Source organism: Palaemon carinicauda, chromosome 1, assembly GCF_036898095.1.
Source record: "Palaemon carinicauda isolate YSFRI2023 chromosome 1, ASM3689809v2, whole genome shotgun sequence".
Lineage (NCBI taxonomy): Eukaryota > Metazoa > Arthropoda > Malacostraca > Decapoda > Palaemonidae > Palaemon > Palaemon carinicauda.
The window spans coordinates 274,671,042-274,697,539 of record NC_090725.1 but is presented as its reverse complement, the minus strand read 5'-3'; the positions used below and the strand labels follow the sequence as shown (position 1 = coordinate 274,697,539).

At 49.1% G+C, this 26,498-nt stretch overlaps 1 protein-coding gene across 6 annotated transcripts in view; it reads left to right on the top strand.

Moving 5' to 3' along the window:
• The window catches only part of LOC137656536 (E3 ubiquitin-protein ligase FANCL-like), a 102,860-nt gene that overhangs the window by 32,860 nt on the left and 43,502 nt on the right, over window positions 1-26,498 (top strand). For all 6 annotated transcript variants that reach the window (XM_068390737.1, XM_068390715.1, XM_068390730.1 and 3 more), the window contains one exon: window positions 9,570-9,670. In XM_068390737.1, the coding sequence (XP_068246838.1) occupies window positions 9,575-9,670 (96 nt within the window). In that variant the 5' untranslated portion in view covers window positions 9,570-9,574. The remainder of the gene's footprint in view (window positions 1-9,569; window positions 9,671-26,498) is intronic.

Here is a 26,498-nt window from a genome sequence, read left to right as displayed (position 1 = left end):
ACTATTCTTTGAGGAAAACTCCCAAATCAGCATTCTTCTTGCTCAGTAAATTTGACTCCTATTATGTATAGAATTTGGGCCATTTACTCAGCTCAGGGACTATGGAGGCCATTCAATGCTGATGCAAATAAGGGGAGGAGGGGTAAAACAACAGCTGCATAATAAGTAAAAGGTAGAGGAGTTGGAAAGCAAGATGAAGGAAAGGAAGCGAGAACTTTATAACCTTTTTATGCTCCAGAAGCTTTTTTGGGATGACATTGCTACACACTTATCTACAACCAACGAAATAAAGCATGCACGACACACTGGCATTTATTAATCTGTTGGAAGATCCAGGTCTACATATCTGACAACTATGAAGCATGAAGTGGGAGATGATGATTGGAGAAGTATTGAATTTACAGCTCGAGACAGAGACGACTGACGAAATCTAACCGAGGCCCTTTGATTCCAGCGAGTCTTTTTCATTCCTTTGTTTAAACGTGGCGAGAAAAACGGACGTTTTAACTTGAAACCTGTCAGACAGGTCTAGGTAGACGGAAAGGCGAGAAGCCGGGAGAGGATGTAGCCTAAGGATGTGGAACATGCTGCTGAGAGGTGGTGGAAGTCTCATCAAGACTCCCTCCTCCATAGGGCTTTAACATCTAAGCCCTATAAACCTCCAGCACCACAGCAGTCCCGTCCAACCAAGACCACAACGACGACAGAAACTGCAGCGAAGACAACGGTGTCTATGTCGTTTTTTGTCAAAGACAGGAAAGGCAGAAAGTCCTCCAGGGGAGGGAAAAATCTTAGAGGGAGCAGCTGAGGCCGCAAACGCTAGGATAGGTAATCCCCCTGCATTTCCATCAGTGGGGGGATGCCTACAAAGTTGCACAAACAGGTGGAAGCAACTCTAGGACGATTCCTGGACAATCTCCGTGATCAGTCTAGGATATCGCGTCCCGTTCATAACATATCTACCTCCACTGACCAGGAATCCAGTGTCATTGAACTCCCTTGCCATGGGATTGGCAAGAGGGTAAGCCCTTCAGGCAGAAGTCCAGGCCCTGTTAAAGAAGGGCAGTCTCCAAGAGGTCCTCGTTGGATCCCCAGGCTTCTTCAGTCGACTCTTTCTTGTAAAGAAGGCGTCTGGAGGCTGGAGACCAGTCATCAACCTCTCAGCTCTGAACAAGTTTGTCAAACAGCTTGGAGACGGCAGACACAGTTAGACTAGCAGTAAGACCACAAGACTTCATGTGCACACTGGACCTAAAGGACGCGTACTTCCAGATCCCAGTCCATCCGTCTTCAAGGAAGTACTTAAGATTCAGCCTAGAAAAAAGAAAGTACCAGTTCAAGGTGCTGTGCTTCGGTCTTTCCACAGCACCACTAGTCTTCACCAGAGTGTTTACTCTAGTATCATCTTGGGCACACAGGATTGGACGACTGGCTAATCCTAGCAAGACTCTGTGTCAACCCTTCTCCAACACCGAGACAAACTTCTGAGACTATCCCATCTAGCAGTATAGATACTGAGATGGTCGGAAATCCACTTGATACCACTATCAGCACGCTTCATTCCAGACAAGAGGAATGTGCTCACCGACAACCTGAGCAGAGCATCTCAGATAGTGAGTACCGAGTGGTCTTTGGATCATCTAGTAGGCAACAAAGTCCTGACTTTGTGGGGTTCTCCGACTGTGGACCTCTTCGCAACGGCCCTAAATTTCAGGTTCCCGCTGTACTGTTCCTCAGTCCCAAACCCCAAGGCTCTCTGGCAGGATGCTTTCCAACAACGGTGGGACAACATCGATGTTTACGCCTTTCCCCCTGTTCTGTAGGATGAGGAGGGCACTCAACAAGACCAGAACATCTGTCAATCTTTCAATGGCCCTCATAGCTCCGCTATGTTATCATGCAGAATGGTTCCCGGACCTTCTGCAACTCCTAACGGAACCTCCAAAAGAACTCCCCCCATGACACAATCTACTCAAACAACCACACACCAACATCTTCCACAAAGCCGTAGCTTCGCTAAGACTTCACGCCTGCAGACTATCAAGCATCTCCTATCTGAGAGATGATTTTTGCAACAAGTTGCGATCAGGATATCTGGACATCTGCGAAAATCATCAGCAGCAGTCTACCAGGCATAGTGGAAAGTCTTCTGTGGTTGGTGTCGTGGAAGGGGTATCTCTCCACTCTATGCCACTATACCAGCAATAGCGGAGTTCCTTGTGTATTTGCGTTAAGAAATGTGGTTATCAGTCTCGGCAGTGAAAGGCTATTGCTCAGCATTAAGCCTCGCCTTCAGGCTGAAAGGAATGGACATTTCTTCATTGCTAGAACTTTCTCTACTCATACGGAGTTATGAACTTACCTGCCCCCAGTCAGAAGTGAGACCTCCTCCATGGAACGTGGTTCGGGTTCTCAGGTCTCTTAAGAGACCTCCCTGTGAACTATTACGCCAGACAACAGATCGCCACCTGACTTGGAAGACGGTGTTCCTGCTAGCTTTGGCCTCGGCCAAGCGAGTCAGCGAACTTCATGGTCTCTCCTACGACATCGCCCATTCAAGGGGATGGGTAGAGGTAATGTTCAGCTTCGTCCCCGAGTTTATTGCTAAGACTTAGAACCCGGGAGTAGTTGATGGTCGATTCGACTCCTTCCAGATTTCTAGTCTCCGTACTGTAACAGATGACCCAGACCATCTCTTACTATGCCCAGTAAGGAGTTTGAGGCTGTACCTCAAGAGAACAGCCGCAGCCCGTCCTCATGTGCCTGCACTATTTGTCAGCACAGGAAGGACCAAGAGGAGGGTCACCAAGAACACCATATCAGCATGGATTCACAGAGTCATTGACCTTGCACTGAATCCAGACCCTCCTCCGTCACATCGCCCCAGAGCACATGATGTCAGGGACATAGCTACGTCCCTGGCCTTGAAAAGAAACTACTCAGTGACGCAGGTTCTTCAAGTTGGGGTGTGGAAACGTCAAAACACGTTCACATCCCACTACCTGCAAGACGTGACCCACAGGAGACTCGATACTTTCTCTATCGGTCCTATGGTGGCTGCACAACAGCTGGTTTAAAACCTCAAGCTCCTTATTGGACAAGTAGCAGAAGGTTGAGGGCATTGTTACCTGGTTTTAATCTGCATGAATGAAAAGGTTTGATTGACCTTTATTCTTTTCTTCATTCTATCTCTCTTGGGGAAAGCAGCATCCTGGGTTTTCTGCATAGCTGACCTCAAACCACTGCAGGTAAACCATGCTCCCTTGTGTACCTAGTATTAAGATTAATACTGTAGCGTCCCCATACCCTGACGAGGGGTTATTGGGAAAGTCCTAGTGCACAGTTTTTCCATCTAAAGAACTCGAAATAACTTTTTAGGACGAGTCACATTTCTATATACCTTCACACACAGCTTGCGTAGGCCGCGAACCATGTGTAGCAGGGACTCTTTATTCCTCGAGTGCTAACACACTCAGATAAGAAGCCCCCGGGTAAAGCCAAAAAGCCAGATTGGCTGGGACGTCCACCCTTCCTAATGGGTGAGTCACAACTATTAAATAGCGTGGTTTGTATTCCAGTTACGGAACAAATGACATTCGTAGATAATTTGTATTTTTCGTAACTATACAAACCTTAGCTATTTAACCAAACTTGCCTGCCACCCCTATCCCCCTTGAAGTTCCACCTTTAAGCAAAGTGAGCTCAATCACAGGTGTGTGAGGGGGGGAGCGGTAGCAAGCTACCGTTCCCGCGCTAACTAGCGGTGTGGGTAGTAAACCCTCGTTAAAAATCAATGGCTTGTCATTTCAGCTTCGCCGAAAGTAATACCTGCGCGCGCCACCAGTCTCCCGCGCGCGAGCCCCAATATTCTCCCTTGCGCGAGCGTTAATATCCTCCAGCGCACGAGACTACACATCCCAAAGAACGACGTCGGCAAGGTCGCTATCGCCTCATACCCCTCCCCACAAGCGCATACCACCGTGCATTGTGGGAGAAGGGAAACTTCCAGAGGGGTCTAGGATCCCAAAGCTACCACAGGCAAACCCACCAATTATAGTGACTCCTCCCAGGGATCCTTTAATCCCTTACCCTTCAAGGGGTATGTCTGACAGCGCGTCTGTCAGCCAACAGCCCTGGTTCGGTGCCCTGATCAGAGCCTTAGCTCAGGCTTTTAAGCCTGTCCTCTCTGAATTGGGACACAGAACCATGGCTTCTTCTACCCCTTTGAAGAGAAAAAGAGGAGTTCCAGACGCGGTCACTTCCTTAAGGGCGAAACTGACTCCATGCAGACCTTCGAGGCAAGTTCCTTCTATTCCTCATACTGCCTCTCCTTCTCTTTCAGACGAAGATATCCCGTTTCCAAGGGAATCTCGCGAGGAGAGACTTTCCCTCATCGCAACAATAGAGGAAACCTCTCTTCGCGCTGAGAGTTCCACTCAGTCAGGGATTGGTAGGAACATGCCACCCTCGTCAATGTTGGAGTCCTACATCCTTCCCAGGAAGGAATCCAAAGACTCCAAAACATTGCCTAATTCCTCCACTAGGGCTAGGATGGAGCAAACTAGCCACTCAGGGAATGTCCGCCACTCTCCCCAAGAAGAGCCTTCGAGGACAGGAGACTTCGCTGCTTGTCCTACAACAGGAGGAGACCAGCAAGAGTCAGAACACGCGTTTTGGCAAGTTCTGACTCTGAGGGCTCTCAATGGGTTTTCTGACCCAGAGATCCCTTCTCGAGAGGAAAAAGACATGGTTCTAGACCGCGTCTTTGGTACTCAAAAGCCCTCTAAGACCAGTGCAGCCCTGCCCTGGTTTCAAGGGATAAAGAGTACCAGGGACAAGATCTCACAATAGCTCTCCGAGATGTCCTCCTCCAACCGTTCCGGTACCACCAACAAGCTCCTCCCACCTCCTCGCTTACAGCAGAGGGGGTACTTAGAGATCCTAGAGGAGCCTTGTCTATCTCTTCTACTTCACCACTCACTGGAAGAGCTAACCCGGGGAGTCCCTCTTGAGAGACTTTCCAACTGACAGGTCTCGTTCTCGGCAGTCGAGATACTCAATTAGGAGAAGGTCGCGAAGTGCGCTATGCAAGCTACCTTGTGGCTCGATATCTGGTTGTGGACCTTAGGTATCCTGATACCTTCTGAGGATTTCTCCAAGGAACCCACTAGGAAAGCTATGGAGACCTTCCTTCTCTCAGGTACTCGCAGGATCGAAATTCTGGCCCACCAAGTCTCGAACTTGTGGGCAAATATCATTCTGAAACGTCGGAATGCAGTAGCTGAGAGATTCCATCAGAAGGTCCCTAGTGCCAAGATCAATAGGCTCAGACATTCTTCCATGGAGGGGTCTGTTCTTTTCGAGCCTAAGGATGTGGAACATGCTGCTGAGAGGTGGAAGAAATCTCATCAAGACTCCCTCCTTCATAGGTCTTTAACATCTAAGCCCTATAAGCCTCCAGCACCACAGCAGTCCCGTCCAGCAAAGACCACTACGACGACAACAGCAACAAAGACGATGGTGTCTAAGCCCTTTCCTGTCAAAGAAAGGAAAGGCAAAATGTCCTCCAGGGGAGGCAAAAATCCTAGTGGGAGCAGTCGAGGCCGCAAACGCTAGGATAGGTAGTCCCCCTGCACTTCCACCAGTGGGGGGATGTCTGCAAAGTTGTTCAAACAGGTGGAAGCAACTCAGGGCTGATTCCTGGACAATCTCCGTGATCAGTCTAGGATATCGCATCACGTTCATAACATCTCTACCTCCCCTGACGACAAATCCAGTGTCATTGAACTCCCTTACCATGGGATCGGCAAGGGGGCAAGCCCTTCGTGCAGAAGTTCAGACCCTGTTGAAGAAGGGCGCTCTCCAAGAAGTCCGTGACAGATCCCCAGGCTTCTTCGTTCGACTCTTTCTTGTAAAGAAGGCGTCTGGAGGCTGGAGACCAGTCATCGACCTCTCATGTCAAACAAACTTCGTTCAGCATGGAGACGGCAGACACGGTCAGGCTAGCAGTAAGACTGCAAGACTTCATGTGCACACTGGACCTAAAGGACGCGTACTTTCAGATCCCAATCCATCCGTCTTCAAGAAAGTACTTAAGATTCAGCCTGGACAACAGAAAATACCAGTTCAAGGTGCTGTGCTTCAGTCTTTCCACAGCACCACAAGTCTTCACCAGAGTGTTCACCCTAGTATCATCGTGGGCACACAGGATTGGCATCCGTCTCCTCCGTTATCTGGACGACTGGTTAATCGTAGCAGACTCGGTGTCATCCCTTCTTCAACACCGAGACAAACTTCTGAGACTTTGCCAAGATCTGGGGATCATGGTAAATCTCGAGAAGTCCTCACTGCTTCCCTCTCAAAGACTGGTATACTTAGGCATGATTATAGACACCACTCTCCACAAAGCCTTCCATCAGATGACAGGATAGTAAGGCTGAGGAAGGTCGCAAGACCTTTTCTCAGACGAGAACTTCCAGCCCAATTGTGGTTACGTCTCCTCGGTCAGCTTTCATCGCTGGCCTGTCTAGTTCCCAATGGTCGCCTCAGGATGAGATCCCTCCAGTGGCGACTCAAGTCCCAGTGGAATCAAGCTTACGACTCCCTGGACATCCAGATCCCCATGAGACCTGCAGAACTGACGGACCTCCAGTGGTGGGTGGCAGACGAGAACCTACGAAAGGGAGTGGATCTTCTCGTCCTCCTGCCCTGATTTGATGCTGTTTTCAGACGCTTCAAAAAAAGAGTCGGGGACCCACGTGCTGCACCACACGACCTCAGGCATCTGGTCAGAGTCAGAAAAGTACCTCCACATAAATCTCATAGAGATGAAGGCTGTCTTTCTAGCCCTTCAACAGTTTCAACAGTACCTGGAAAGTCACTCTGTGGTGGTGATGAGCAACAAAATCACAGTAGTGGCCTACATCAACAAACAAGGAGGTACTTTTTTGCAGCAACTATCCCATCTAGCAGTAGAGATACTGAGATGGTCCGAAATCCACTTGATACCACTATCGGCACGCTTCATTCCAGACAAGAGGAATGTGCTCACCGACAACCTGAGCAGAGCATCTCAGATAGTGAGTACCGAGTGGTCTTTGGATCATCTAGAAGGCAACAAAGTCATGACTTTGTGGGTTTCTCCAACTGTGGACCTCTTCGCAACGGCCCTGAACTTCAGGCTACCGCTGTACTGTTCCTCAGTCCCAGACCCCAAGGCTCTCTGGCAAGATGCTTTCCAACAACGGTGGGACAACATCGGCGTTTACGCCTTTCCCCAGTTCTGTCTGATGAGGAGGGTACTCAACAAGACCAGAACATCGGTCAATCTTTGAATGACCCTCATAGCTCCGCTATGGCATCACGTAGAGTGGTTCCCGGACCTTCTGCATCTCCTAACGGAGCCGCCAAGAGAACTCCCTCCATAACACAATCTACGCAAACAACCACACACCAACATCTTCCACAAAGCTGTAGGTTCACTATGACTTCACGCCTGGAGACTAAACAGCATCTCCTCTTTGAGAGAGGATTTTCGCAACAAGTTGCAATCAGAATGTCAGGACACCTGCGAAAGTCATCAGCAGCAGTCTACCAGGCAAAGTGGAAAGTCTTCTGTGGTTGGTGTCGTGGAAGGGGTATCTCCCCACTTAATGCCACTATTCCAGCAATAGCGGAGTTCCTCGTGTATTTGCGTGAAGAAATGCGCCTATCAGTATAGGCAGTGAAAGGCTATCGCTCAGCCTTAAGCCTCGCCTTCAGGCTGAAATGAATGGACAATTCTTCATCGCTAGAACTTTCTCTACTCATACAGAGTTATGAACTTACCTGCTCCCAGTCAGAAGTGAGACCTCTCCCATGGAACGTGGTTCGAGTTCTCAGGTCTCTGAAGAGACCTCCCATGAACCATTACGCCAGGCCTCAGATCGCCACCTAACCTGGAAGACGGTGTTCCTGCTAGATTTGGCCTCGGCCAAGCGAGTCAGCGAACTTCATGGTCTCGCATGACATCGCCCATTCAAGGGGAAGGGGGAAGGTAACGTTCAGGTTCGTCCTTGAGTTTATTGCTAAGACTCAGAATCCGGGAGTAGCGGATCATCAATTTAACTCTTTCCGGATTTCTAGTCTCCATACTGTAACAGATGACCCAGACCATCTCTTACTATGCCAGGTAAGGAGCTTGAGGCTGTACCTCAAAAGAACAGCCGCAGCCCGTCCTCGTGTGCCAGCACTGTTCGTGAGCACAGGAAGGACTAAGAGGAGGGTCACCAAGAACACCATTTCTGCATGGATTCGCAGTGTCATTGACCTTGCACTGAATCCAGACCCTCCTCCGTCACGTCGCCCCAGAGCACATGATGTCAGGGGCATAGCTATGTCCCTGGCCTTCAAAAGAGATTTTTCAGTGATGCAGGTTCTTCAAGCTGGGGTGTGGAAACGGCAAACCACGTTCACATCCCACTACCTGCAAGACGTGACGCACAGGAGACTCAATACTTTCTCTATCGGTCCTGTGTTGGCTGCACAACAGCTTGTTTAAAACCTCAAGCTCCTTATTGGACAAGTAGCAGAAGGTTGAGGACATTGTTACCCAGTTTTAGTCTGCATGAATGGAAAGGTTTTACTGGCCCTTATTCTTTTCTTCATTCTATCTCTCTTGGGGAAAGCAGCATCCTGGTTTCTCTGCATAGCTGACCTCAAACCACTGCAGGTAAACCATGCTCCTTTGTGTTCCTAGTATTAATATTAATACTGTTACATCCCCATACCCTGACGAGGTGGTGTATGGAAAGTCCTAGTCTTCAAGTTTCCATCTAAAGAACTTCAGAACAACTTTCTAGGAGGAGTTACACTTCTTCATACCTTCACACACATAGCTTGCGTAGGCCGCAGACCTTGCGTAGCAAGGTTTTAGCGAGATGCAGGACTCCTTATTTCTTGAGTGCTATCACACTCAAATAAGGAGCCTCCAGGCAAAGCCAAAAGCCAGACTGGCTGGGACGTCCACCCTTCCTAATGGGTGAGTCACCCCCTATTAAATAGCGTGGTTTGTATTCCAGTTACAGAACAAATGACAAATTGGTAGATAATTTGTATTTTTCGTAACTATACAAACCTTAGCTATTTAACCAAACTTGCCCGCCAGCCCTATCCCCCTTGAAGTCCTACCTCCAAGCAAAGTGAGCTCAAGCATTGGTGTGTGAGAGGGGGGGAGTAGCAAGCTACTCTCCCCTACCCCCGCTAACTAGCGGTGTGGGTAGTAAACCCTCGTTAGGAATTAATGGCTCGTCATTTCAGCTACGCCGAAAGTAATACCCCTATTAAATAGCTAAGGTTTGTATCGTTAGGAAATATACAAATTATGTACGAATTTGTCATATTTTGTCAGTTTATTTCGTATCTTAGCAACAGGATTTTATAACCATGATAAAAAAAAAAAATAATTGTATGATGAAAAATAATGTGGAGTAATTAATAATAGTGAAAAGTTGTCAATATGTTGAATACTGTTTATCCTAATATGTTCCTTGATAGTGTTAATTTGTAAGCATTTCATCTAATTTAATCAGGTATAATGGCTGTCGCAGCATTTTGTGCAGAGTTCCCCTGGCTATTGCCGTCCTTAGATACCAAACCACCGCGATCCTTCCATGGCTTGATTGATATCTCTGTAAGTACTGGGCTAAAATGTTCTCTATTTCTTTTATAGGTGTCAATATACCCAAGAGGAAATGATGCTATTTGTCATTTATTGAGGATTTGGATGTGCTATTCTTAATTTAATATATTTACCTAATGTAATCTTGTGAGAGAGAGAAAGAAAGCTGTTATAATTTTGCCTTGTAGTCAAGAAAGCCTTGTTACAGTAATATAATATAAATGAACGTTTAGACTTGATAGGTATAGTACATCTGTATTGCGGTGGGTGATAGTTTCCCCAAAGTGTTCCTCTAGCAAGTTTGGGTTGGGCATCTTGGTTATAACAGAGTTTATTTCAACTGTTAACAACACCTTTCTATGTATCAATGTTCTTTTGTATAAAGGGTATATGCAAACAGGTTACATGTATCTTTGCTTACATTACTGCTATTACTGTTTAGATATTTTAAAGGTCAGTTATTAGTGGCAGAGACAAGGAACAAGACTGTGCTCAGAAACCAACCACATATATATATATGATTGGCATCCAAACCCACTCTTCATTAAGCTACGACCAGGGAGATCCAGGCAATGGCTGCCAATAACTCAGCAAGTAGACCTTTAGGCTCCCCCCAAACCTGTATCTCTATATGCAAGGATGTTTGTATGATAAGCAATTTTTTTTATGATGGGTATAATGGTTTTAAACTCAAGTGGGTTAAGTCTATAAGTGAGATTACAATATTTTATTGACTGTATAGGTAGTATGTTGACCAAGGATACCAGCCACTCATTGAGATACTACAGTACTGTGAGAGAGTTATTGGGTCCATTTACTGGCCAAATAGTACTACATTGGATCCCATTTTGATCGGGGTAGTTTTTCCTTTGCCTACACATATACCGAATGATATGGGTTATTCCTTACACATTTTCCTCTTTCCTGATACACCTGACAACGCTAGGCTAACCAAACAGTTCTTCACTCAAGGAGTTAACTACTGAACTGTAATTGGTCAGTGACTACTTTCCATTTTGTATGGGTAGAAAAGACTTTTAGGAGAAGGACACTCCATAATCAAACCTTTGTTCTCTGGTCTGGGCTAGTGCTATAGCCTCTGTACCATGGTCTTCCACTGGCTTGGGTTAGAGTTCTCTTACTTGAGGGTACACCCAGTCGCACGATTTTTTCTATTTTCTTATTTCCTTTTCTCACTGGGTGATTTTCTTTGTTGGAGACCATTTGCTTATAGCATCCTGTTTTATTAACTAAGGTTGTAGCTGGGCTAATAATACCTGCTTTACATCAGCTATGATTTCTCATCCTTAAGTATTAAATACAAAAATTAAATCCACATAATGTTTTTCCCGCCTTATGTTGGTTTCTACTGCACACTATAAAATAATGATTTAAGTGCTGTACTGTACTTCACATTGAAGCCTATTAATGTAGATATTTGATTTTTATAAAATAATAGCAGGTTGTGAGAAATTTTCTGTGTTCAGTATGTGTATAGGGGACGTACACAGTATGTATACTATAGGTCATTTTGAAACAAAAAATCTGACCTCCGTCAAAAATAGACCCAGGGTGTACTATTATTGTACGTGATATACAGTACATGAATAAATTTTAAACATAGACTTACCTGGTAGTTATATATACAGCTTACGTCCCTGGCGTCACGGCAGAAAAATTCAAAACTCGCGCCAATCGCCGATTGGATAGCCAGGTGTACCACTTGTGCACCCCTAGCGAGGTACCTTGGAACCATTCCATGATTCCTCATATCTTCCCTGCTGTCGCTAGCGGCAACCTTCGTGGATATTCTCCACGCTAATTACCTGATATTATTGCTGTTACTTTGGTGAAGTACAATAATTTCATTTTGACTCTCGCTTGATTGGATTTTCTATTGGATATTCTTGATTTATGTTTGGATTTTTATATTTTGACTCTTGCTTGTTGATCTCTTACAATTTTTCAAAATGGCCAACCCCCCCCCCTATAACTTTTAGAGTGTGTGTGTGAGTGGGTGTAAGACCCGTTTGGCTAAGGCCTCAATTGATCCACATTTGCTCTGCGTTAAATGTAGAGGTAAGGTATGTGAGGTGGATGATAGGTGTGACGAATGCATTCTATTATCTGAGCATGAGTGGCTAGAATTTGATCACTCTACGCGTAAATTAGAAAGAGATAAGTTGAGGCGTAGTTCTTCTCGCTCTTCTGGAGACTTTTCCTCTTCCCATGTCGTGGTAGTTTCTGATCCCACTGCGGTTACCGCTAATGAGCCTACGCTTAAAGATATGATGTTGGCTATTCAAGCGTTGGGCCCGAACGTTGAATCTATCGCTGCAGACAGAACGCAATTAATGTCCGACGTTAAGCAGCTTAAAGGAGTTTTACTCTTACGGCAGAGTCTCTAGACCCCAGTCACACAGGTGTTCGCACGCAATTAGCGCTACACACGCAAATCTCCAATCATACACTTGCGGGCTCAATCCCTCGCTCCCGAGTTTCAGACAGGACAACCTCCCTAATTCCTTTGCTCCCTATTGAGTTAAGGATTTCGAGTATCTCTGAATCCTCGAAAGAAGATGCAGGGGTTCGCCCCCTTCTTCTCTTCGGTTGAGAGCAGAAGGGAAAAGTCATGTTACGAGGTAACACTCGCTGTCAACCTGCAACTTGATCAACTTATTGGGAACTCAGATTGCTGATGGGAGGTTCGTCTCCAGGGATTAGAGATCCTTCCCTTACGAGGGAATGATAACCTTCCTCGGAATTGGGCTGTGTGAAAGTTCCTTTCCCCTTCCGAGGGAAAGCTTTCCCACTTCAGACAGTCAGCAACCTTCCCTCCTTCGTAAGGAGTTGCAAACAGCTCAATGAGTTTTACCTCTGCTATCTCGTCCCCGAAGACTGTGCTTTCTCCCCCGGAGCTGGGGAAAAGCAAGTCTACGGCTTATGCCTCCTGCGGGGGAACTTCTCCCTGGGAGTATGCTGGGCTCAGGCGATGTCCTTCTTCGGGAGGACTTCTCTCTTGTTCACGAGAGGAGATTTTTTCGCCTACGTTTTTTTCCGTAAACTGGGAGAAAACTTGCCTTAGGCGATGGCCTCCTTCAGAAGATCTTCTCTCTTGTTCGCGAGAGACTGTTACGCCTTCGCTTTTTTCCCATAGAACTGAGGGAAAGCTTGCCTTAGGCAATGTTCTCCTTTGGGAGAACTTCTCTCTCGCTCGCGAGAGAGAAATTTTTACGCCTTTGCTTTCTTCCCATAGAGCTGGGGGAAAGCTTGTCTTAGGCAATGTTCTCCTTCGGGAGAACTTCTCTCTCGCTCGCGAGAGAGAAATTTTTACGCCTTCGCTTCTTTCCCATAGAACTGGGGGAAAGCTTGCCTTAGGCAATGTTCTCCTTTGGGGGAACTTCTCTCTCGCTCGCGAGAGAGAAATTATGACGCCTTCGCTTTTTTCCCATAGAACTGGGGGAAAGCTTGTCTTAAGCAATGTTCTCCTTCGGGAGAACTTCTCTCTCGTTCGCGAGAGAGATTATTAAGCCTAGGCTTTTTTCCCCATGAATTGGGAGAAAGCTCGTCTTAGGCCAAGTCCCCTTCGGGAGGACTCCTTTCTCATTCACGAGAGGAAGTTTTTTACGCCTACGTTTTTTCCCTAGAACTAGGAGAAAACTTGTCTTTACGACGTCCTCCTTCGGGAGAACTTCCCTCTCGTCCGCGAGAGAGAGTTTATTACGCCTATGCTTTTTTCCCATAGATCTGGGAGAAAGTTTGCCTTAGGTGATGTCCTCCTTCAGGAGGACTTCTCCCTCGTTCGCGAGAGAGAAATTATTAAACCTACGTGTTTCCCCATAGATAAGGAAGGAATTTTGCCTTTGCAAACCCTTCCTTCGGGGAAAACTTTTCCCTCGTTGAGAGAGAAAAAGTTAATTCGCCTACGCTTTTCCCCATAGGGCAGGGAGAAAGCTTGTTTTAGGCGAGTTCCTTAGGGAGAAACCTCCTACCTTCACGAGAGAATCTTGTAGGAGTTTACTGATCTACGCTCCTCCCTCTTACGCCTTTTGCTCCGCCTCCAGGGGCGGAGCGAGAGCCTTGTAAGTAACGACATTCTCCTTCGGGAGAACAATTGGTCATGTTTATCCTATGGGTTCTCATGACCTTAGGAGTCCTTCGGGCCTCTGTCGCATTGGACTTTCGAGTTCTCATGACTTGGAACCTTCGAGTTTCAGTTATGCGAGTAGTCGGGCTCTGCAAACAATTAGCACAGTGTCCGTGCACGTGCGCAATTAGAGCTATGCACGCGATCATCGTCATTATGACAGAGCATTCCGACTCTTGTCAGCAGTCTTCGCCTTTACCTCCAGACACTCCGACTCCTACCATTCTTCCCCTTTCGATAAGAAAGATACGAGGGGTAAGATATAAGGTGTGTCTGCTACTCGCGTCTCCACCTTTTCCTGTAATTACTCACGAGGAATTGGCGCAGCCTGAGGATTCCTCGTGAGTGCTGCCGTCGAGGGACTTAGAATCCTCCTATTTAAGGACTCTAAGAAGGTTACTGTCCCTCACCTCTGCCTTTCTTGAGTGACCTTTAATCCTGGTCTGTTCTCCGAGTTCAGAGACGTCATCCTTCTCCTCTGTTCGTAGATCCCTGTACGGCAAGGCTCACACCAACCTAATCCTTGAAGAGACACTCAACTCTTCCAGGCTCTTCTCAGTCACAGAAGCCTCGGCAAGGGAAGCAACTTCAATGTCCCTTCTGGCTTACTCGTGGTCTGATACAGTCGGTTACCTTGCGAGCCACGAGGACTTGTAAACCAAACTCTAGGCAGTTCCTACAAGAAGTCCTAACTGCTGGGGCTAAGACAATGGACTTCTTAACCGCTACAACAGCGACTATGTGAAGCAATTGGATCATCTAAGGGAAGGATCAGTAGTTCCCTAACTTCCTTTTGTTCCTCAGTGAGGAAAGCTTCTCTCTGTCGCGGCAATTAAAAGCTATTGCACAGCCTTGAACCTCATCCGTAGACGGAGGAAGGGTTGACCTCTCCACCTCAGAAGACTTCACCTTGGTTGTTTCGGTGTTGGAGTGATCTTGCCCCCACTTGAGATTAGACCATCTCCTTGTGACGTGTCTTACATTCGCTGAAGAGTCTGGCCTATGTGCCCTTAAGGGCCTCAGACTGCTCTCTGAACCTTAAGACCGTCTTCCTCGTACCTCTGTCCTCCACTTAAAGGGTCAGTGGGCTTCATGGTCTCTTACGCCACCCATTCTAAGAGAGGGGGGGGGCCAAGTGTCTCGCAACTTCGTACCGGGCTTGGTGGCTAGACTTATAATCCTTCATCTACCAATGGGAGATTTGGAGAATATCCACTCTTACAGTATTAGGTAACTCAGGATGCAGTCCAGTCGTTACTGTAGCCAGTCAGGGCGTCAAAGAAACATCTGAGGCTCACCAGACTTTTCAGACCACGTCTCCGTCATCTCTTCCTTGTTCCAACACGGTAAACAAGGGAATCTCTCGCAACACCATCTCTTTCTGACTTAAGAAATTTATTGCGAGGTCTTTTCATGGAGACCCAGAGGCAGCACAACCCAGAGCCCATCAAGTTGGGGAGTGGCTGCCTCTCTGGCATTTTAAGAGTTTTTTCTCAGTCTCCCAAGTGTTGGGGTCTGGAAGCGCCAATCTACATTCACTGCTCACTTTTTGAGCAACGTGACACATAGGTCTCTAGACACCCGTTTTATAGGGCCTATTGTGACAGGTCAACAAATGCTGTTACTACCTTACGCCCTTTCAGGGGCCAGTAACCATTGGTTGTGGATTCTGGGTTACACTAGGTTTTAAGAAGGACATCCTTTGATCTACTTCGTCTCTTTCTCCCCCACATCTGGGGATCCTAGCCTGTATCCAGTTTCGGCTGGACTCGCCAATGGAAATAAGGTACGATACTCATCTGATTCCTCTCACAGAGTATAAGTTATACTCGTGGTCACGAGGTTTCCCCTTGGCAAGGTCGTGCGAATCCTAAGTTTGAAGGGGTCCGAGTCGAATGTTCCTGACCTACTTCATCCTGAAACATTTGTTTCCACAGAGTTGCAAACCTTCAGTCATACTGAGATTCTGGGGATCTACAAAGAAAGAATTCGGAAGATTGTTGCTTCAAAAGAGTCTAGTCTGAGGACTATCTTCCCTAAAGATAGGGTACTCCTTGGCCACCCTGGCCTTAAGACTAAGTCTCTTATAGTAAAGAATGAGGGTTTGTATTTTGTGTAGGAACAAATGACAAACTTATAACAGTTTGTATTTTTCCTAACATACAAACCCGAATTCTTTCCTCAAATCTTCCCTCCATCGCCGCCCCCTAGGATAGTCCTAACTAGAATCCGATTGAAGGTAAACAGCAGCTACCGACTGGCGGTCCCCCACCACCAACAGGTGGGTAAGTACCTGTCCGGTCGTTAACGACCTTGTTAAGGTTTTTCTGCCGTATTTTCCAGCTCGCGCTAGAATATCTCCTATAGTAAAGAATTTGGGTTTGTATGTTAGGAAAAATACAAACTCTGTTATAAGTTTGTCATTTTGTCATAGCCAGGATCACCCAAGAGTTGAGCCTGTGGTTTTCAACTACCCAATGTGTTGTTGAGAGAAATGGTCAGACTTCAAAAGGTAAATAAGTTACCTGGTAGAATTTATCTCTTAATCTCTCATTGTTCCGTAACCGAAATACAAACCACGCTATTAACATTGGGTTTACTTTCGGCGTAGCTGAAATTGACGAGCCAATAGATTTTAACGAGGGTTAACTACCCCCGCGCTAGTTAGCGGGGGTAGGGGAAGGGGTAGCAAGCTACCCCTCCCCCCACACACCGGTGATTTGTCTCACCTCACCTTTGTCTCGGACGATGTGCAGACGTGTCTGTCTATCGTCCTCGTTGTTGACAGCCTTAATCTTTTTCTTTGCTTTTCCTCAGCTGTGTGTTTGGAAGTTGGCCTCGCCCTTTGGTATTCATCACGCGCAAGTGCCCTGGGATCGCCGGCCGCCCTTGCGGTACCTTCATGTCGGCGGTGGATACCGATCCTCACACCCTTTGCCCGCAGTGTCGAGGCCGACGGTGTGACAGGGAAAATATGTGCAGTGAGTGTAGGGAGTGGTCTGCCTCCCAGTGGGAGAGGTTTGCCCGCCGGCGTAAGAAGAAGTCCAAGAGACCGTTCTCCTTCAGGGGCTGCCTTGAAGGAGGAAGGCTCTAGGGACTCTTCTTCCGCCGCCCAAACCTCCTCTGAAGCTCCCACTCGTCCGGCATCTCGTGAGAGGCCTCCGAGTGGTAGCGCAGACCCTTGTTCTGTTTCCTGAACTCGAGGTGCGGGAGAGGGCGTCACCTCCCATAGCGGGGCGGCTCCCCCTCCTCCCCTGGGGGAGGATTTTGATAACGTTGATAACTCTGTCTCTAACGATGATCTTTATCAGCTTTGGGCTTCCTTGGGGTTTAAGGGCCTGCCCTCCAAGGAAGCCTTGTTTGACCTTATTCAGTTGGGGGCCCGCTGTCAAGCAGTCGCCGGTGATAGCAGAGGTAGATCCTCTGTCTATCGTTGACGTCGTGGTGGCAGAGGCTTCCGACGGGTCTGGTCAAACTTCTGCGGCTCCTGATGTTGCTGACGTTGCTGAAGGCTCTCCTCCCCCTTCCGAACATCCTTCGAAGGGGGAGGTGGTTCCCACGGTCTCTCCTGCGGCTACGTCTCCCCCTCGTGGGAGCGCTCTGACTGAGACTCCTCTTCGGAGGACCGACGATCCTGATGACCTCCCTCGTGGCCGCCTTCGCCGTAAGGCTCGTCGTCCTCTTCGTCGCAGGGGCCTCCCGTCTCCCTATAAGGGTGTCAAGAGGCGCCTCTTCGAGTCGTCTCCTCCTCCGTCCTCCGATGAGGATCCTCCTCGCCGGGAGCAGACTGTAGCAGCCGCGTCCTTAGACCTCTCCGGGGATCGTTTGCGATCTCCTATGCCTGCCAGACCTTCCACCTCCTGCGCAGATGGTCAGCAGACTCCTGAACTCGTCAGCCGACCGGCACCGGTCCCTTCGGGGCAAAGGGATGTCTCCCACGGTGTGGGGGCTTCCCTTGCGCGTCAGGGTTCCCCTGCGTGCCCTGTGAACGCGCAGTAGCGCGTAAGCGTTCTCCATCTTTGCAGTCTCCTGACTCACCTCGCCAGCGCTCTCCTGTTCGTCAGCGCTCCCCTGCTCACCAGCGCTCTTCTGTTCATCAGCGCTCCCCTGCTCGCCAGCGCTCTCCTGTTCGTCAGCGCTCCCCTGCTCGCCAGCGCTCTCCTGATGGGCAACGCCCCCCTGCTCGCCAGCGCTCTCCTGCGGACAACATACAACCTCCTGTTCCTGTTACGCGCCCAGCGCGCCAACGGTCACCTGAGCGCACAAGATCTCCTGCTCGTCAGCGCGCACCTGCGCATCCAGTTCCTGACATGCGCCCTGCGCACCCACGCTCGCCCACGCGCCCTAGATCTCCGGATCTGGATGCGGGCAAGGATTTAACTCCTCCTCACCCACGCGTTCCTGCTCGTCATCCTTCTCCTGTGCAGCAACGCGCACGGTCTCCTGCGCAGCAACGCGCACAGTCTCCTGCGCAGCAACGAGCTCGGTCTCATGCGCGTACATCCAGAGTTCCGGCACGCCCACGCGCCTTCCCTTCCTGAGCCCGTTCGCGAGCGTTCGCCTTTGCGCGTCGCGCCTCTTGCTCCTGCGCAGCAATCTACACGTCGTCTTCCTGCGCGCCAGCGATCTCCAGCGCGTCAGTGATCTCCAACTCGTCAGCGATCTCCAGCACGTCAGCGATCTCCTGCGCGTCAGCGATCTCCAGCGCGTCAGCGTTCCCCTGAGTCCCGCGATCTCCTGACCGCCTGCGCGCAAGCGCTCTTCTACGCGTCAGCGCCACCCGGATCTTGACAGATATAGGTCTCCTGCGATCAGCTCGCCCACGCGCAGTCGTTCGCCTGCGCGTTATACGCGCCATTGCTCTCCAATGCGCCATCGCTCACCAGCGCGCTATCGTTCGCCGACTCGCCATCGCTCGCCCACGTGTCACAGGTCTCCAGGACACCATTGTTCCCCTGCGCTGTACTTTTCTCCTGGCTCTCAGCGATCTCCTGTGCGCCCGTGCGTTCCTTCGCCAACGCGCCTGCGCGCGATCGCTCCCGCGCTCGTTTATCTCCGCAGGACAAGGAAGAATTGTCGGAGAGGTCAAGGCAACTTTCTTCCCCTTCTTTTTTGCAGGTAGGCCCAGTTGCGTCCACTCTGAAGGGTCAGGCAATCCCCTTCCCTCCAGTGGGAATTACAGTACGGACTCTGTGTCCGTATCTCGGCAGTCCTGGTTTGGTCCTCTGATGCGGGCGTTAGTGAAGGCTATGAAGCCGGCACTCGCCGATCTAGGACTCAAGCCAACGACGGCCTTGCCCCGCTGAAGAGAAGGAGAGGAGTGGACTTCGTGGTGACTTCTCCCTGGGAGAAGTTGGTTCCTAAGAGGTCCGCCAGGAAGGCTCCATCCCCTTCGCAGTCGTTTTCTCCTTCTCCTGTGGACGAGGCCTTTCCGTCCTCAGGAGAATCCAGCGAGGCGGCGGTCTCTCCCTTGGCACCAAGGTGGGAGTCTCCTCCTCGTGGAGGGGAATCGTCTCGCGTGGAAGGTACCTTCAAGACCTCTTTGCTGGAGTCTTGTATCCCGGCCAGGAGGGAACCCAAGGACTCCAAGACAATTCCGAAGTCCTCTTCGCGAATTTGTCAGGAACCAGCCAGACCCCGGGAGAACGTCCACGTATCTCCCCAGGAAGAGCTTCCGGGGACAGGAGACTTAGCTGCCAGTCCGCAGGGAGGAGAGCAGCACGAGTCTGAGCATGCCTTCTGGCAGGTCTTGGGCCTGATGAGGCAGCTCAACAGGTTCAAGGACCCAGAGATCGCCCCTCGTGAGGGCAAGGACACGGTCCTGGATCAGGTCTATGGAACTCAGAAGTCCCCAAAGGCCAGTGCAGCCCTGCCCTAGTCCTAGGGGGTGAAGAGTGCCAGAGACAGGCCAACGCTCAGCTAGCAGACCTCGCCTCCTCCAGTCGTTCCTCTGCCAGGAACAGACTCCTCCCATCTCCTCGTCTGCAGCAGAGGAGGCATTTTAAGATCATGGGGAAGTCTAGCCTCGCTCTTCCCCTCCACCATTCGGTGGAAGAGCTTACTAGGGGAGTTCCACTTGAGAAGCTCTCCGCCCGGCAGGTGACATTCTCGGTGTCGGAGATCCTTAGCCAGGAGAAGGTCGCGAAGTGTACCATGCAGGCCACTTCGTGGCTGGATGTCTGGCTGGGTTCTCTGGGCATCTTATTGCGCTCCGAAGGAGAGCAATAGGAAGGACCTGGAGACCTTTTCTCTCGGGCACTCGCTCCATCGAGTTCCTGGCACACCAGGTTATCAACCTGTGGGCCAACTCGGTGCTGAAGCGTCGTGATGCGGTGACCGAGAAGATCCACCCGTAGGTCCCCGCCGTGGATGTCTGCAGGCTCAGACACTCATCCATCCTTGGGGGAAGTTTGTTTGAGCCCCAAGATATGGAACGCACAGCTGAGAGGTGGAGGAAGTCTAGCCAGGACTCCCTCCTCCAAAGGGCCCTTGCATCTCGGCCCTACAAGCCTCCAGCTCCGCAGCAACATCAGCAGCAGCCTCGCAGGACACCGAAGCAGGCGCCGGCAGCTGAGAAAGTGGTGTCTAAGCCCCAGCCCTTTCCTGCCAAGGACAAGAGGGGCGGTAAGTCCTCCAGGGGAGGCAAGACTCCTAGAGGGAGCGGCCGCAGCCGTACACGCTAGGAGTGGCAGTCCCCCCACGTGTCCAGCTGTGGGGGGATGCCTTCAAAGTTGTGTGCACAGGTGGCAGCAACATGGGGCCGATTCTTGGACGATCTCCGTGATTGGCCAAGGTTATCGCTTCCCATTCACGACATCTCAACCTCCCCTGACAACGAATCCAGTGTCGTTGAGCTCCTATGCCATGGGATCGGCAAAGGGGCAAGCCCTTCGGGCAGAAGTCGAGACCATGCTCAAGAAGGATGCTCTCCAGGAGGTCGTCGACGGCTCCCCAGGCTTCTTCAGTCGACGGCTCCCCAGGCTTCTTCAGTCGACTTTCTTGTAAAGAAGGCGTCTGGAGGCTGGAGACCTGTCATCGACCTCTCAGCTCTGAACAAGTTTGTCAAGCAAACTCCATTCAGCATGGAGACAGCGGACACGGTCAGACTTGCGGTGAGACCACAAGACTTCATGTGCACACTGGATCTGAAGGATGCGTACTTCCAGATCCCAATCCATCTGTCTTCCAGGAAGTACTTGAGATTCAGCTTAGACAGCAAGACCTACCAGTTCAAGGTGCTGTGCTTCGGTCTCTCCACAGCACCTCAGGTGTTCACCAGAGTGTTTACCCTGATTTCGTCTTGGGCGCACAGGAACGGCATCCGTCTCCTCCAATATCTGGACGACTGGCTGATCCTGGTAGACTCGGAGTCGACTCTTCTTCGACACCGAGACAGGCTCCTGGGACTTTGCCAAGATCTGGGGATCTTGGTAAATCCCGAGAAGTCCTCTCTGTAGCCGTCCCAGCGACTGGTTTATCTAGGCATGTTGTTAGACACCAATCTCTACAAAGCCTTTCCATCAGACAACAGGATAGCAAGGCTGAGGAGGGTGGCGAAACCCTTCCTCAGGCGGGAAGAGCTTCCAGCCCAATCGTGGTTGTGTCTTTTAGGTCACCTAGCCTCCCTGGCCCGTCTGGTTCCAAACGGCCGTCTCAGGATGAGATCCCTGCAATGTCGGCTCAAGTCCCAATGGAGTCAAGGATCCGATTCCCCGGACTTTCTGGTCCCGATAGGACCCTCGGAACAGGCGGACCTGCGGTGGTGGCTGGTCGACAAGAACCTGCGAAAGGGAGTGGGTCTTCTCGTCCTCTCCCCGGAATTGACGCTGTTTTCGGACACGTCAAAAGAAGGGTGGGGGGCTCACATTCTGAACCAGAGGACCTCAGGCCTTTGGTCAGAATCAGAAAAGTACCTGCACATCAACCTGCTAGAGATGAAGGCCGTATTCCTGGCTCTTCAACAATTCCAACGGACCCTGGCGGGTCACTCCGTGGTGGTGATGAGCGACAACACCACGGTAGTGGCTTATATCAACAAGCAGAGAGGTACTTTTTCACATCAGCTATCCCATCTTGCAGTAGAGATTCTGAGGTGGACCAAAGTCCACTCGATAACACTATCAGCTCGCTTCATTCCTGGCAAGAGGAATGTGCTCGCCGACAGTCTGAGCAGGGCTTCGCAGATAGTGAGTACCGAGTGGTCTTTGGATCCTCAGATAGCCAACAAAGTCCTGACTTTGTGGGGTTCCCGACGGTGGATCTGTTCGCGACAGCCTTGAATTTCAAGCTGCCCCTGTACTGCTCCCCAGTCCCGGACCCCAAGGCTCTCTGGCAAGATGCTTTCCAACAACGGTGGGACAACATCGACGTGTACGCCTTCCCACCGTTTTGTCTGATGAGAAGGGTGCTCAACAGGACTAGACTATCGGTCAACCTGTCTATGACTCTGATAGCTCCGCTATGGCATCACGCGGAATGGTTCCCGGACCTTCTGCAGCTCCTGACGGAGCTCCCGAGAGAGCTTCCCCCACGACACGAGCTACTCAGACAACCACACTGCAACATCTTCCACAAAGCCGTAGCTTCGCTTCGGCTTTACGCCTGGAGACTATCCAGCGTCTCCTCACGGAGAGAGGCTTTTCGCAACAGGTTGCAGAGAGGATGTCTCGGCACCTGCGAAAGTCCTCTGCGGGAGTCTACCAGGCGAAGTCTTCTGTGGTTGGTGTCGTGGGAGGGGTATCTCTCCACTCGATGCCACTATTCCAGCAATAGCGGAGTTTCTCGTTTATTTGCGGGAGGAAATGCGCCTTTCGGTCTTGGCGGTGAAAGGCTATCGCTCGGCATTAAGCCTGGCTTTTAGGCTGAAAGGAATGGACATTTCTTCCTCGCTGGAACTCTCTCTACTTATACGTAGCTATGAGCTTACCTGCCCTCAGTCGGAAGTGAGACCTCCTTCATGGAACGTGGTTTAGGTTCTCAGGGCTCTTAAGAGACCTCCCTTCGAACCATTATGCCAGGCCTCTGATCGCCACCTGACTTGGAAGACGGCTTTCCTACTCGCGTTGGCCTCTGCCAAACGAGTTAGTGAACTTCATGGTGTCTCGTACGACATCGCCCATTCAAGGGGATGGGGGGAGGTAACGTTCAGGTTCGTCCCTGAGTTTGTTGCCAAGACTCAGAACCCTGGAGTGCCGGACCCACGGTTCGACTCTTTCAGGGTCACGAGTCTCCGTTCTGTAACAAGCGACCCAGACCATCTGCTATTATGCCCAGTGAGGAGTCTGAGGCATTACTTGAAGAGGACAGCTGCAGTTCGTCCTCGCGTGCAAGCATTGTTTGTTAGCACAGGCAGGACGAAGAGGAGGGTCACCAAGAACACCATCTCGGCTTGGATTCGAAGGGTCATCCACCACGCCTTGAATCCGGACCCTCCTCCGTCACGTCATCCTAGGGCACACGATGTCAGGGGCATCGCTACGTCCCTGGCCTTCAAGAGAAACTTCTCTGTGACGCAGGTGCTTCAAGCTGGGGTCTGGAGGCGTCAAACGACCTTCACAGCCCACTACCTGCAGGACGTGACCCACAGGAGCCTCGATACATTATCTATCGGCCCCGTGGTGGCTGCACAACAGCTGGTCTAACCTCAGGCTCCTTGATGGACAAGTAGAAGTAGGTTGAGGGCGTTGTTACCCGGTTTTAGTCTGCGTGAATGAAAGAGTATGTCTGGCCCTTACTTCTTTCTTCATCCTCCCCTCTCTTGGGGAAAGCAGCATCCTGGTCTCCGCATAGCTGACCTCAACCTCTGCAGGTAAACCATGCTCCCTTGTGTTCCTAGTATTAAGCTTAATACTGTCGCGTCCCTCATACCCTGACGAGGTGGTATTGGGAATGTCCTAGCCTAGATTCCTATCTAAGGACTCAAGGTCAACTTCCTAGGACGAGTCACGCTCTTTTTTCCACACACAACTTACGTAGGCCACACGTTCCTTGCGGAGCAAGGAACTTGTGAGGTGCAGTCGGAGTCCCCGGGTAAAGCCAAAGCCAGTAAGGCTGGGGACTTTCCACCCTTCCTAAGGGGTAAGTCACCCAATGTAAATAGCGTGGTTTGTATTTTGGTTACGGAACAAATGACAAATTTGGAGATAATTTGTATTTTTCCTAACCATACAAACCTTAGCTATTTACACATATTTGCCTGCCAGCCCTGTCTCCCAAGTCAAGTCCTACCTCTAAGTGAAGTGAGACAAATCACCGGTGTGTGGGGGGGAGGGGTAGTAAGCTACCCCTTCCCCTACCCCCGCTAACTAGCGCGGGGGTAGTTAACCCTCGTTAAAATCTATTGGCTCGTCAATTTCAGCTACGCCGAAAGTAAATCCAATGTAAATAGCTAAGGTTTGTATGGTAAGGAAAAATACAAATTATCTCCGAATTTGTCATATATCCTGTACGTAATAAGAAGTTGAGTTATAGCGTGTAGCCTTTTCCCTTGGGATGGTGAAGGTTGGTAGTCTTCCTCTTTGGGATACTAATAAATAATGCTTTCCTGTACAGTACAACCTTTTACATTACAGATGAGCAAAGTAAGGTGTAACCAGATGGGGTGCAAAAGCCCTGCCAACCGTAGGTGGTGCCACACTCGGTGTCGAAGCAAACATTTTTCCTCTTTGGGGACCTAAAAATTGCCCTATTTGTAGGCAATAGATTTGTTAAGATTTCTTACTCCATGGATTACTTACCAAATAAGGATCTCCAAGATATCATTTACTCAAATCCACTAAATCAGGCAGCCAGGGGTTTTGATAAGTAGGTCTTGGTGGACCAAAATTTTACATCACTGATGATTATATCTAGAACAGGAGGTTGTCTTACCCTAGAGTCCTTTCCCAGGGTTTGGCTCACTTTATAGCGAAGCTCAGGCTCGGGTCTCCACTGAACAGGCTACCGTTCCATTTGGAATGGGCACGGTTGCATGCACAGTGGATACCTCAATTATTGCCACGATAGTTGAGGCATCAATCCAGTATGGTGGTTCTTCCCAAGGATTTGACATTCCCAGGAGTTCCTTTGTTGCTGCTGTTCTTTTCAAATTCCAATCCGAGAACCTTGCAGTGCTGGGAATCTTGTGTTACTGTACAAACCTATATTTGAGGCATTTTAGAACTTTGCAGTGGCAAAATTTAAGACAAGACATCGTGTACCTGCATATTTTGAATGGGAGAATTTTGAAGAGAAGGAGTTTCTTTATAGTAACTCTCTTTTCCCTTATCCGTAGTGGATAAAGCTAATGTGAATGCAAAGGCAGCTAACACTTTGCTTCCTGGGAATTAGTAGTCTCTCAACCACATTTAAAAAGAATTTTTCAATTATAAGCTTAAGCTCTATACGGTATTAGAGGCAGCTTGCAAAAGACCAGCCTCACAGGCTTAATCCAGGTCACTCCAATCTGCTGGTAAGTTTCTATAAAATAATGATGGCAAGATTCAAGCCCTGAGTACTACAGGAATTGTCTTTGCAAAGGAAAAGGACCTTAACAAGGAATTTCTTCAGATCGAGGGTCACCTCGTTCGATTTCAAGAACGACGGACCTTTTCTCGGTTGGAACAGAGCTGATCTCAAAAGATCTGGGCTGATAGTGGGTATTCAAAACCCCTCCACGACGAACGTTATTTCAGACAAAAACCCGGGAACTTAGCTTTCTGGTTAACAAAATGCTAGAAAAGAGAGACAGAGAAATGCACATTTCTAAAATTACAAGTCAGGCTGTTAGGGTTCCGGAAGGACGACTTGTTCAGAAGATGGATGATCTTCGACGTATCTCATCTCAACAGACACATTCAAGATGACGACTATTGCACATGTCTGCCAATTACTAAACAGTACACCTAGGGTTTCAGCTTGGGAGGAGTTTGTACAGGTTCATAGTAATGTCTGTTGTCCTCAATATAGCTCCAATGGTGTTCACTAAACTAGCAAATGCCCTGGTAAGCAATGTTTTCAGTGCTAGTATTGATTATTAGTGGGTGACATGTCATTATTTTGCAGTCTAATTAGGTGCTGTGGCATGTTTAATAAAGCCTGAAGTGTGAGGTCTCCCTTATACTGTACATACCCAGTCTGTTGCTTAGCACATTGATACATTGGCCTTAAGTCATGGAAGACTATATTTCTTTGGTATGATTATGTCGTATTGGATTCCTTGTTTTACCTTAACAATAAAGTCCTAAGGTAATACATGAAGCCACCCCAAAAATAGGACTTACCTTCGTCAATACGCCTTCACTGCATAAAATGAGGTATGAAAGGTTTTTCAAGCGGGTATTGAGGACACACTTCTTTACTAAATAAAATCTTAGTATAGTAATAATTGTTAAAAAGGGACAGATTAAGATTTCAAGAGTAGAGCTGACATTAAGCTCGATATGTAAACTCCAGTGAAATTAAATTATTCATTATCAATGGCTATTTCACATCAATGAACTGGACTGATGGGGGAAGAGGAAATTGATTATATGTCAAAGAATAATTTCTGTCAATTTTCACAATTTGGTGATATCTTAGCAGACATCCCAAGTACAGCCACTAGTAATGGCTCAATTCTATGTCATCCAGTGTGACATCAAAGTAATAGGGGATTGAGTGTTGAGGATATGTGGCCCTTTTGAGATAAAGATAAAAAAGAGAGTATGTGGACTT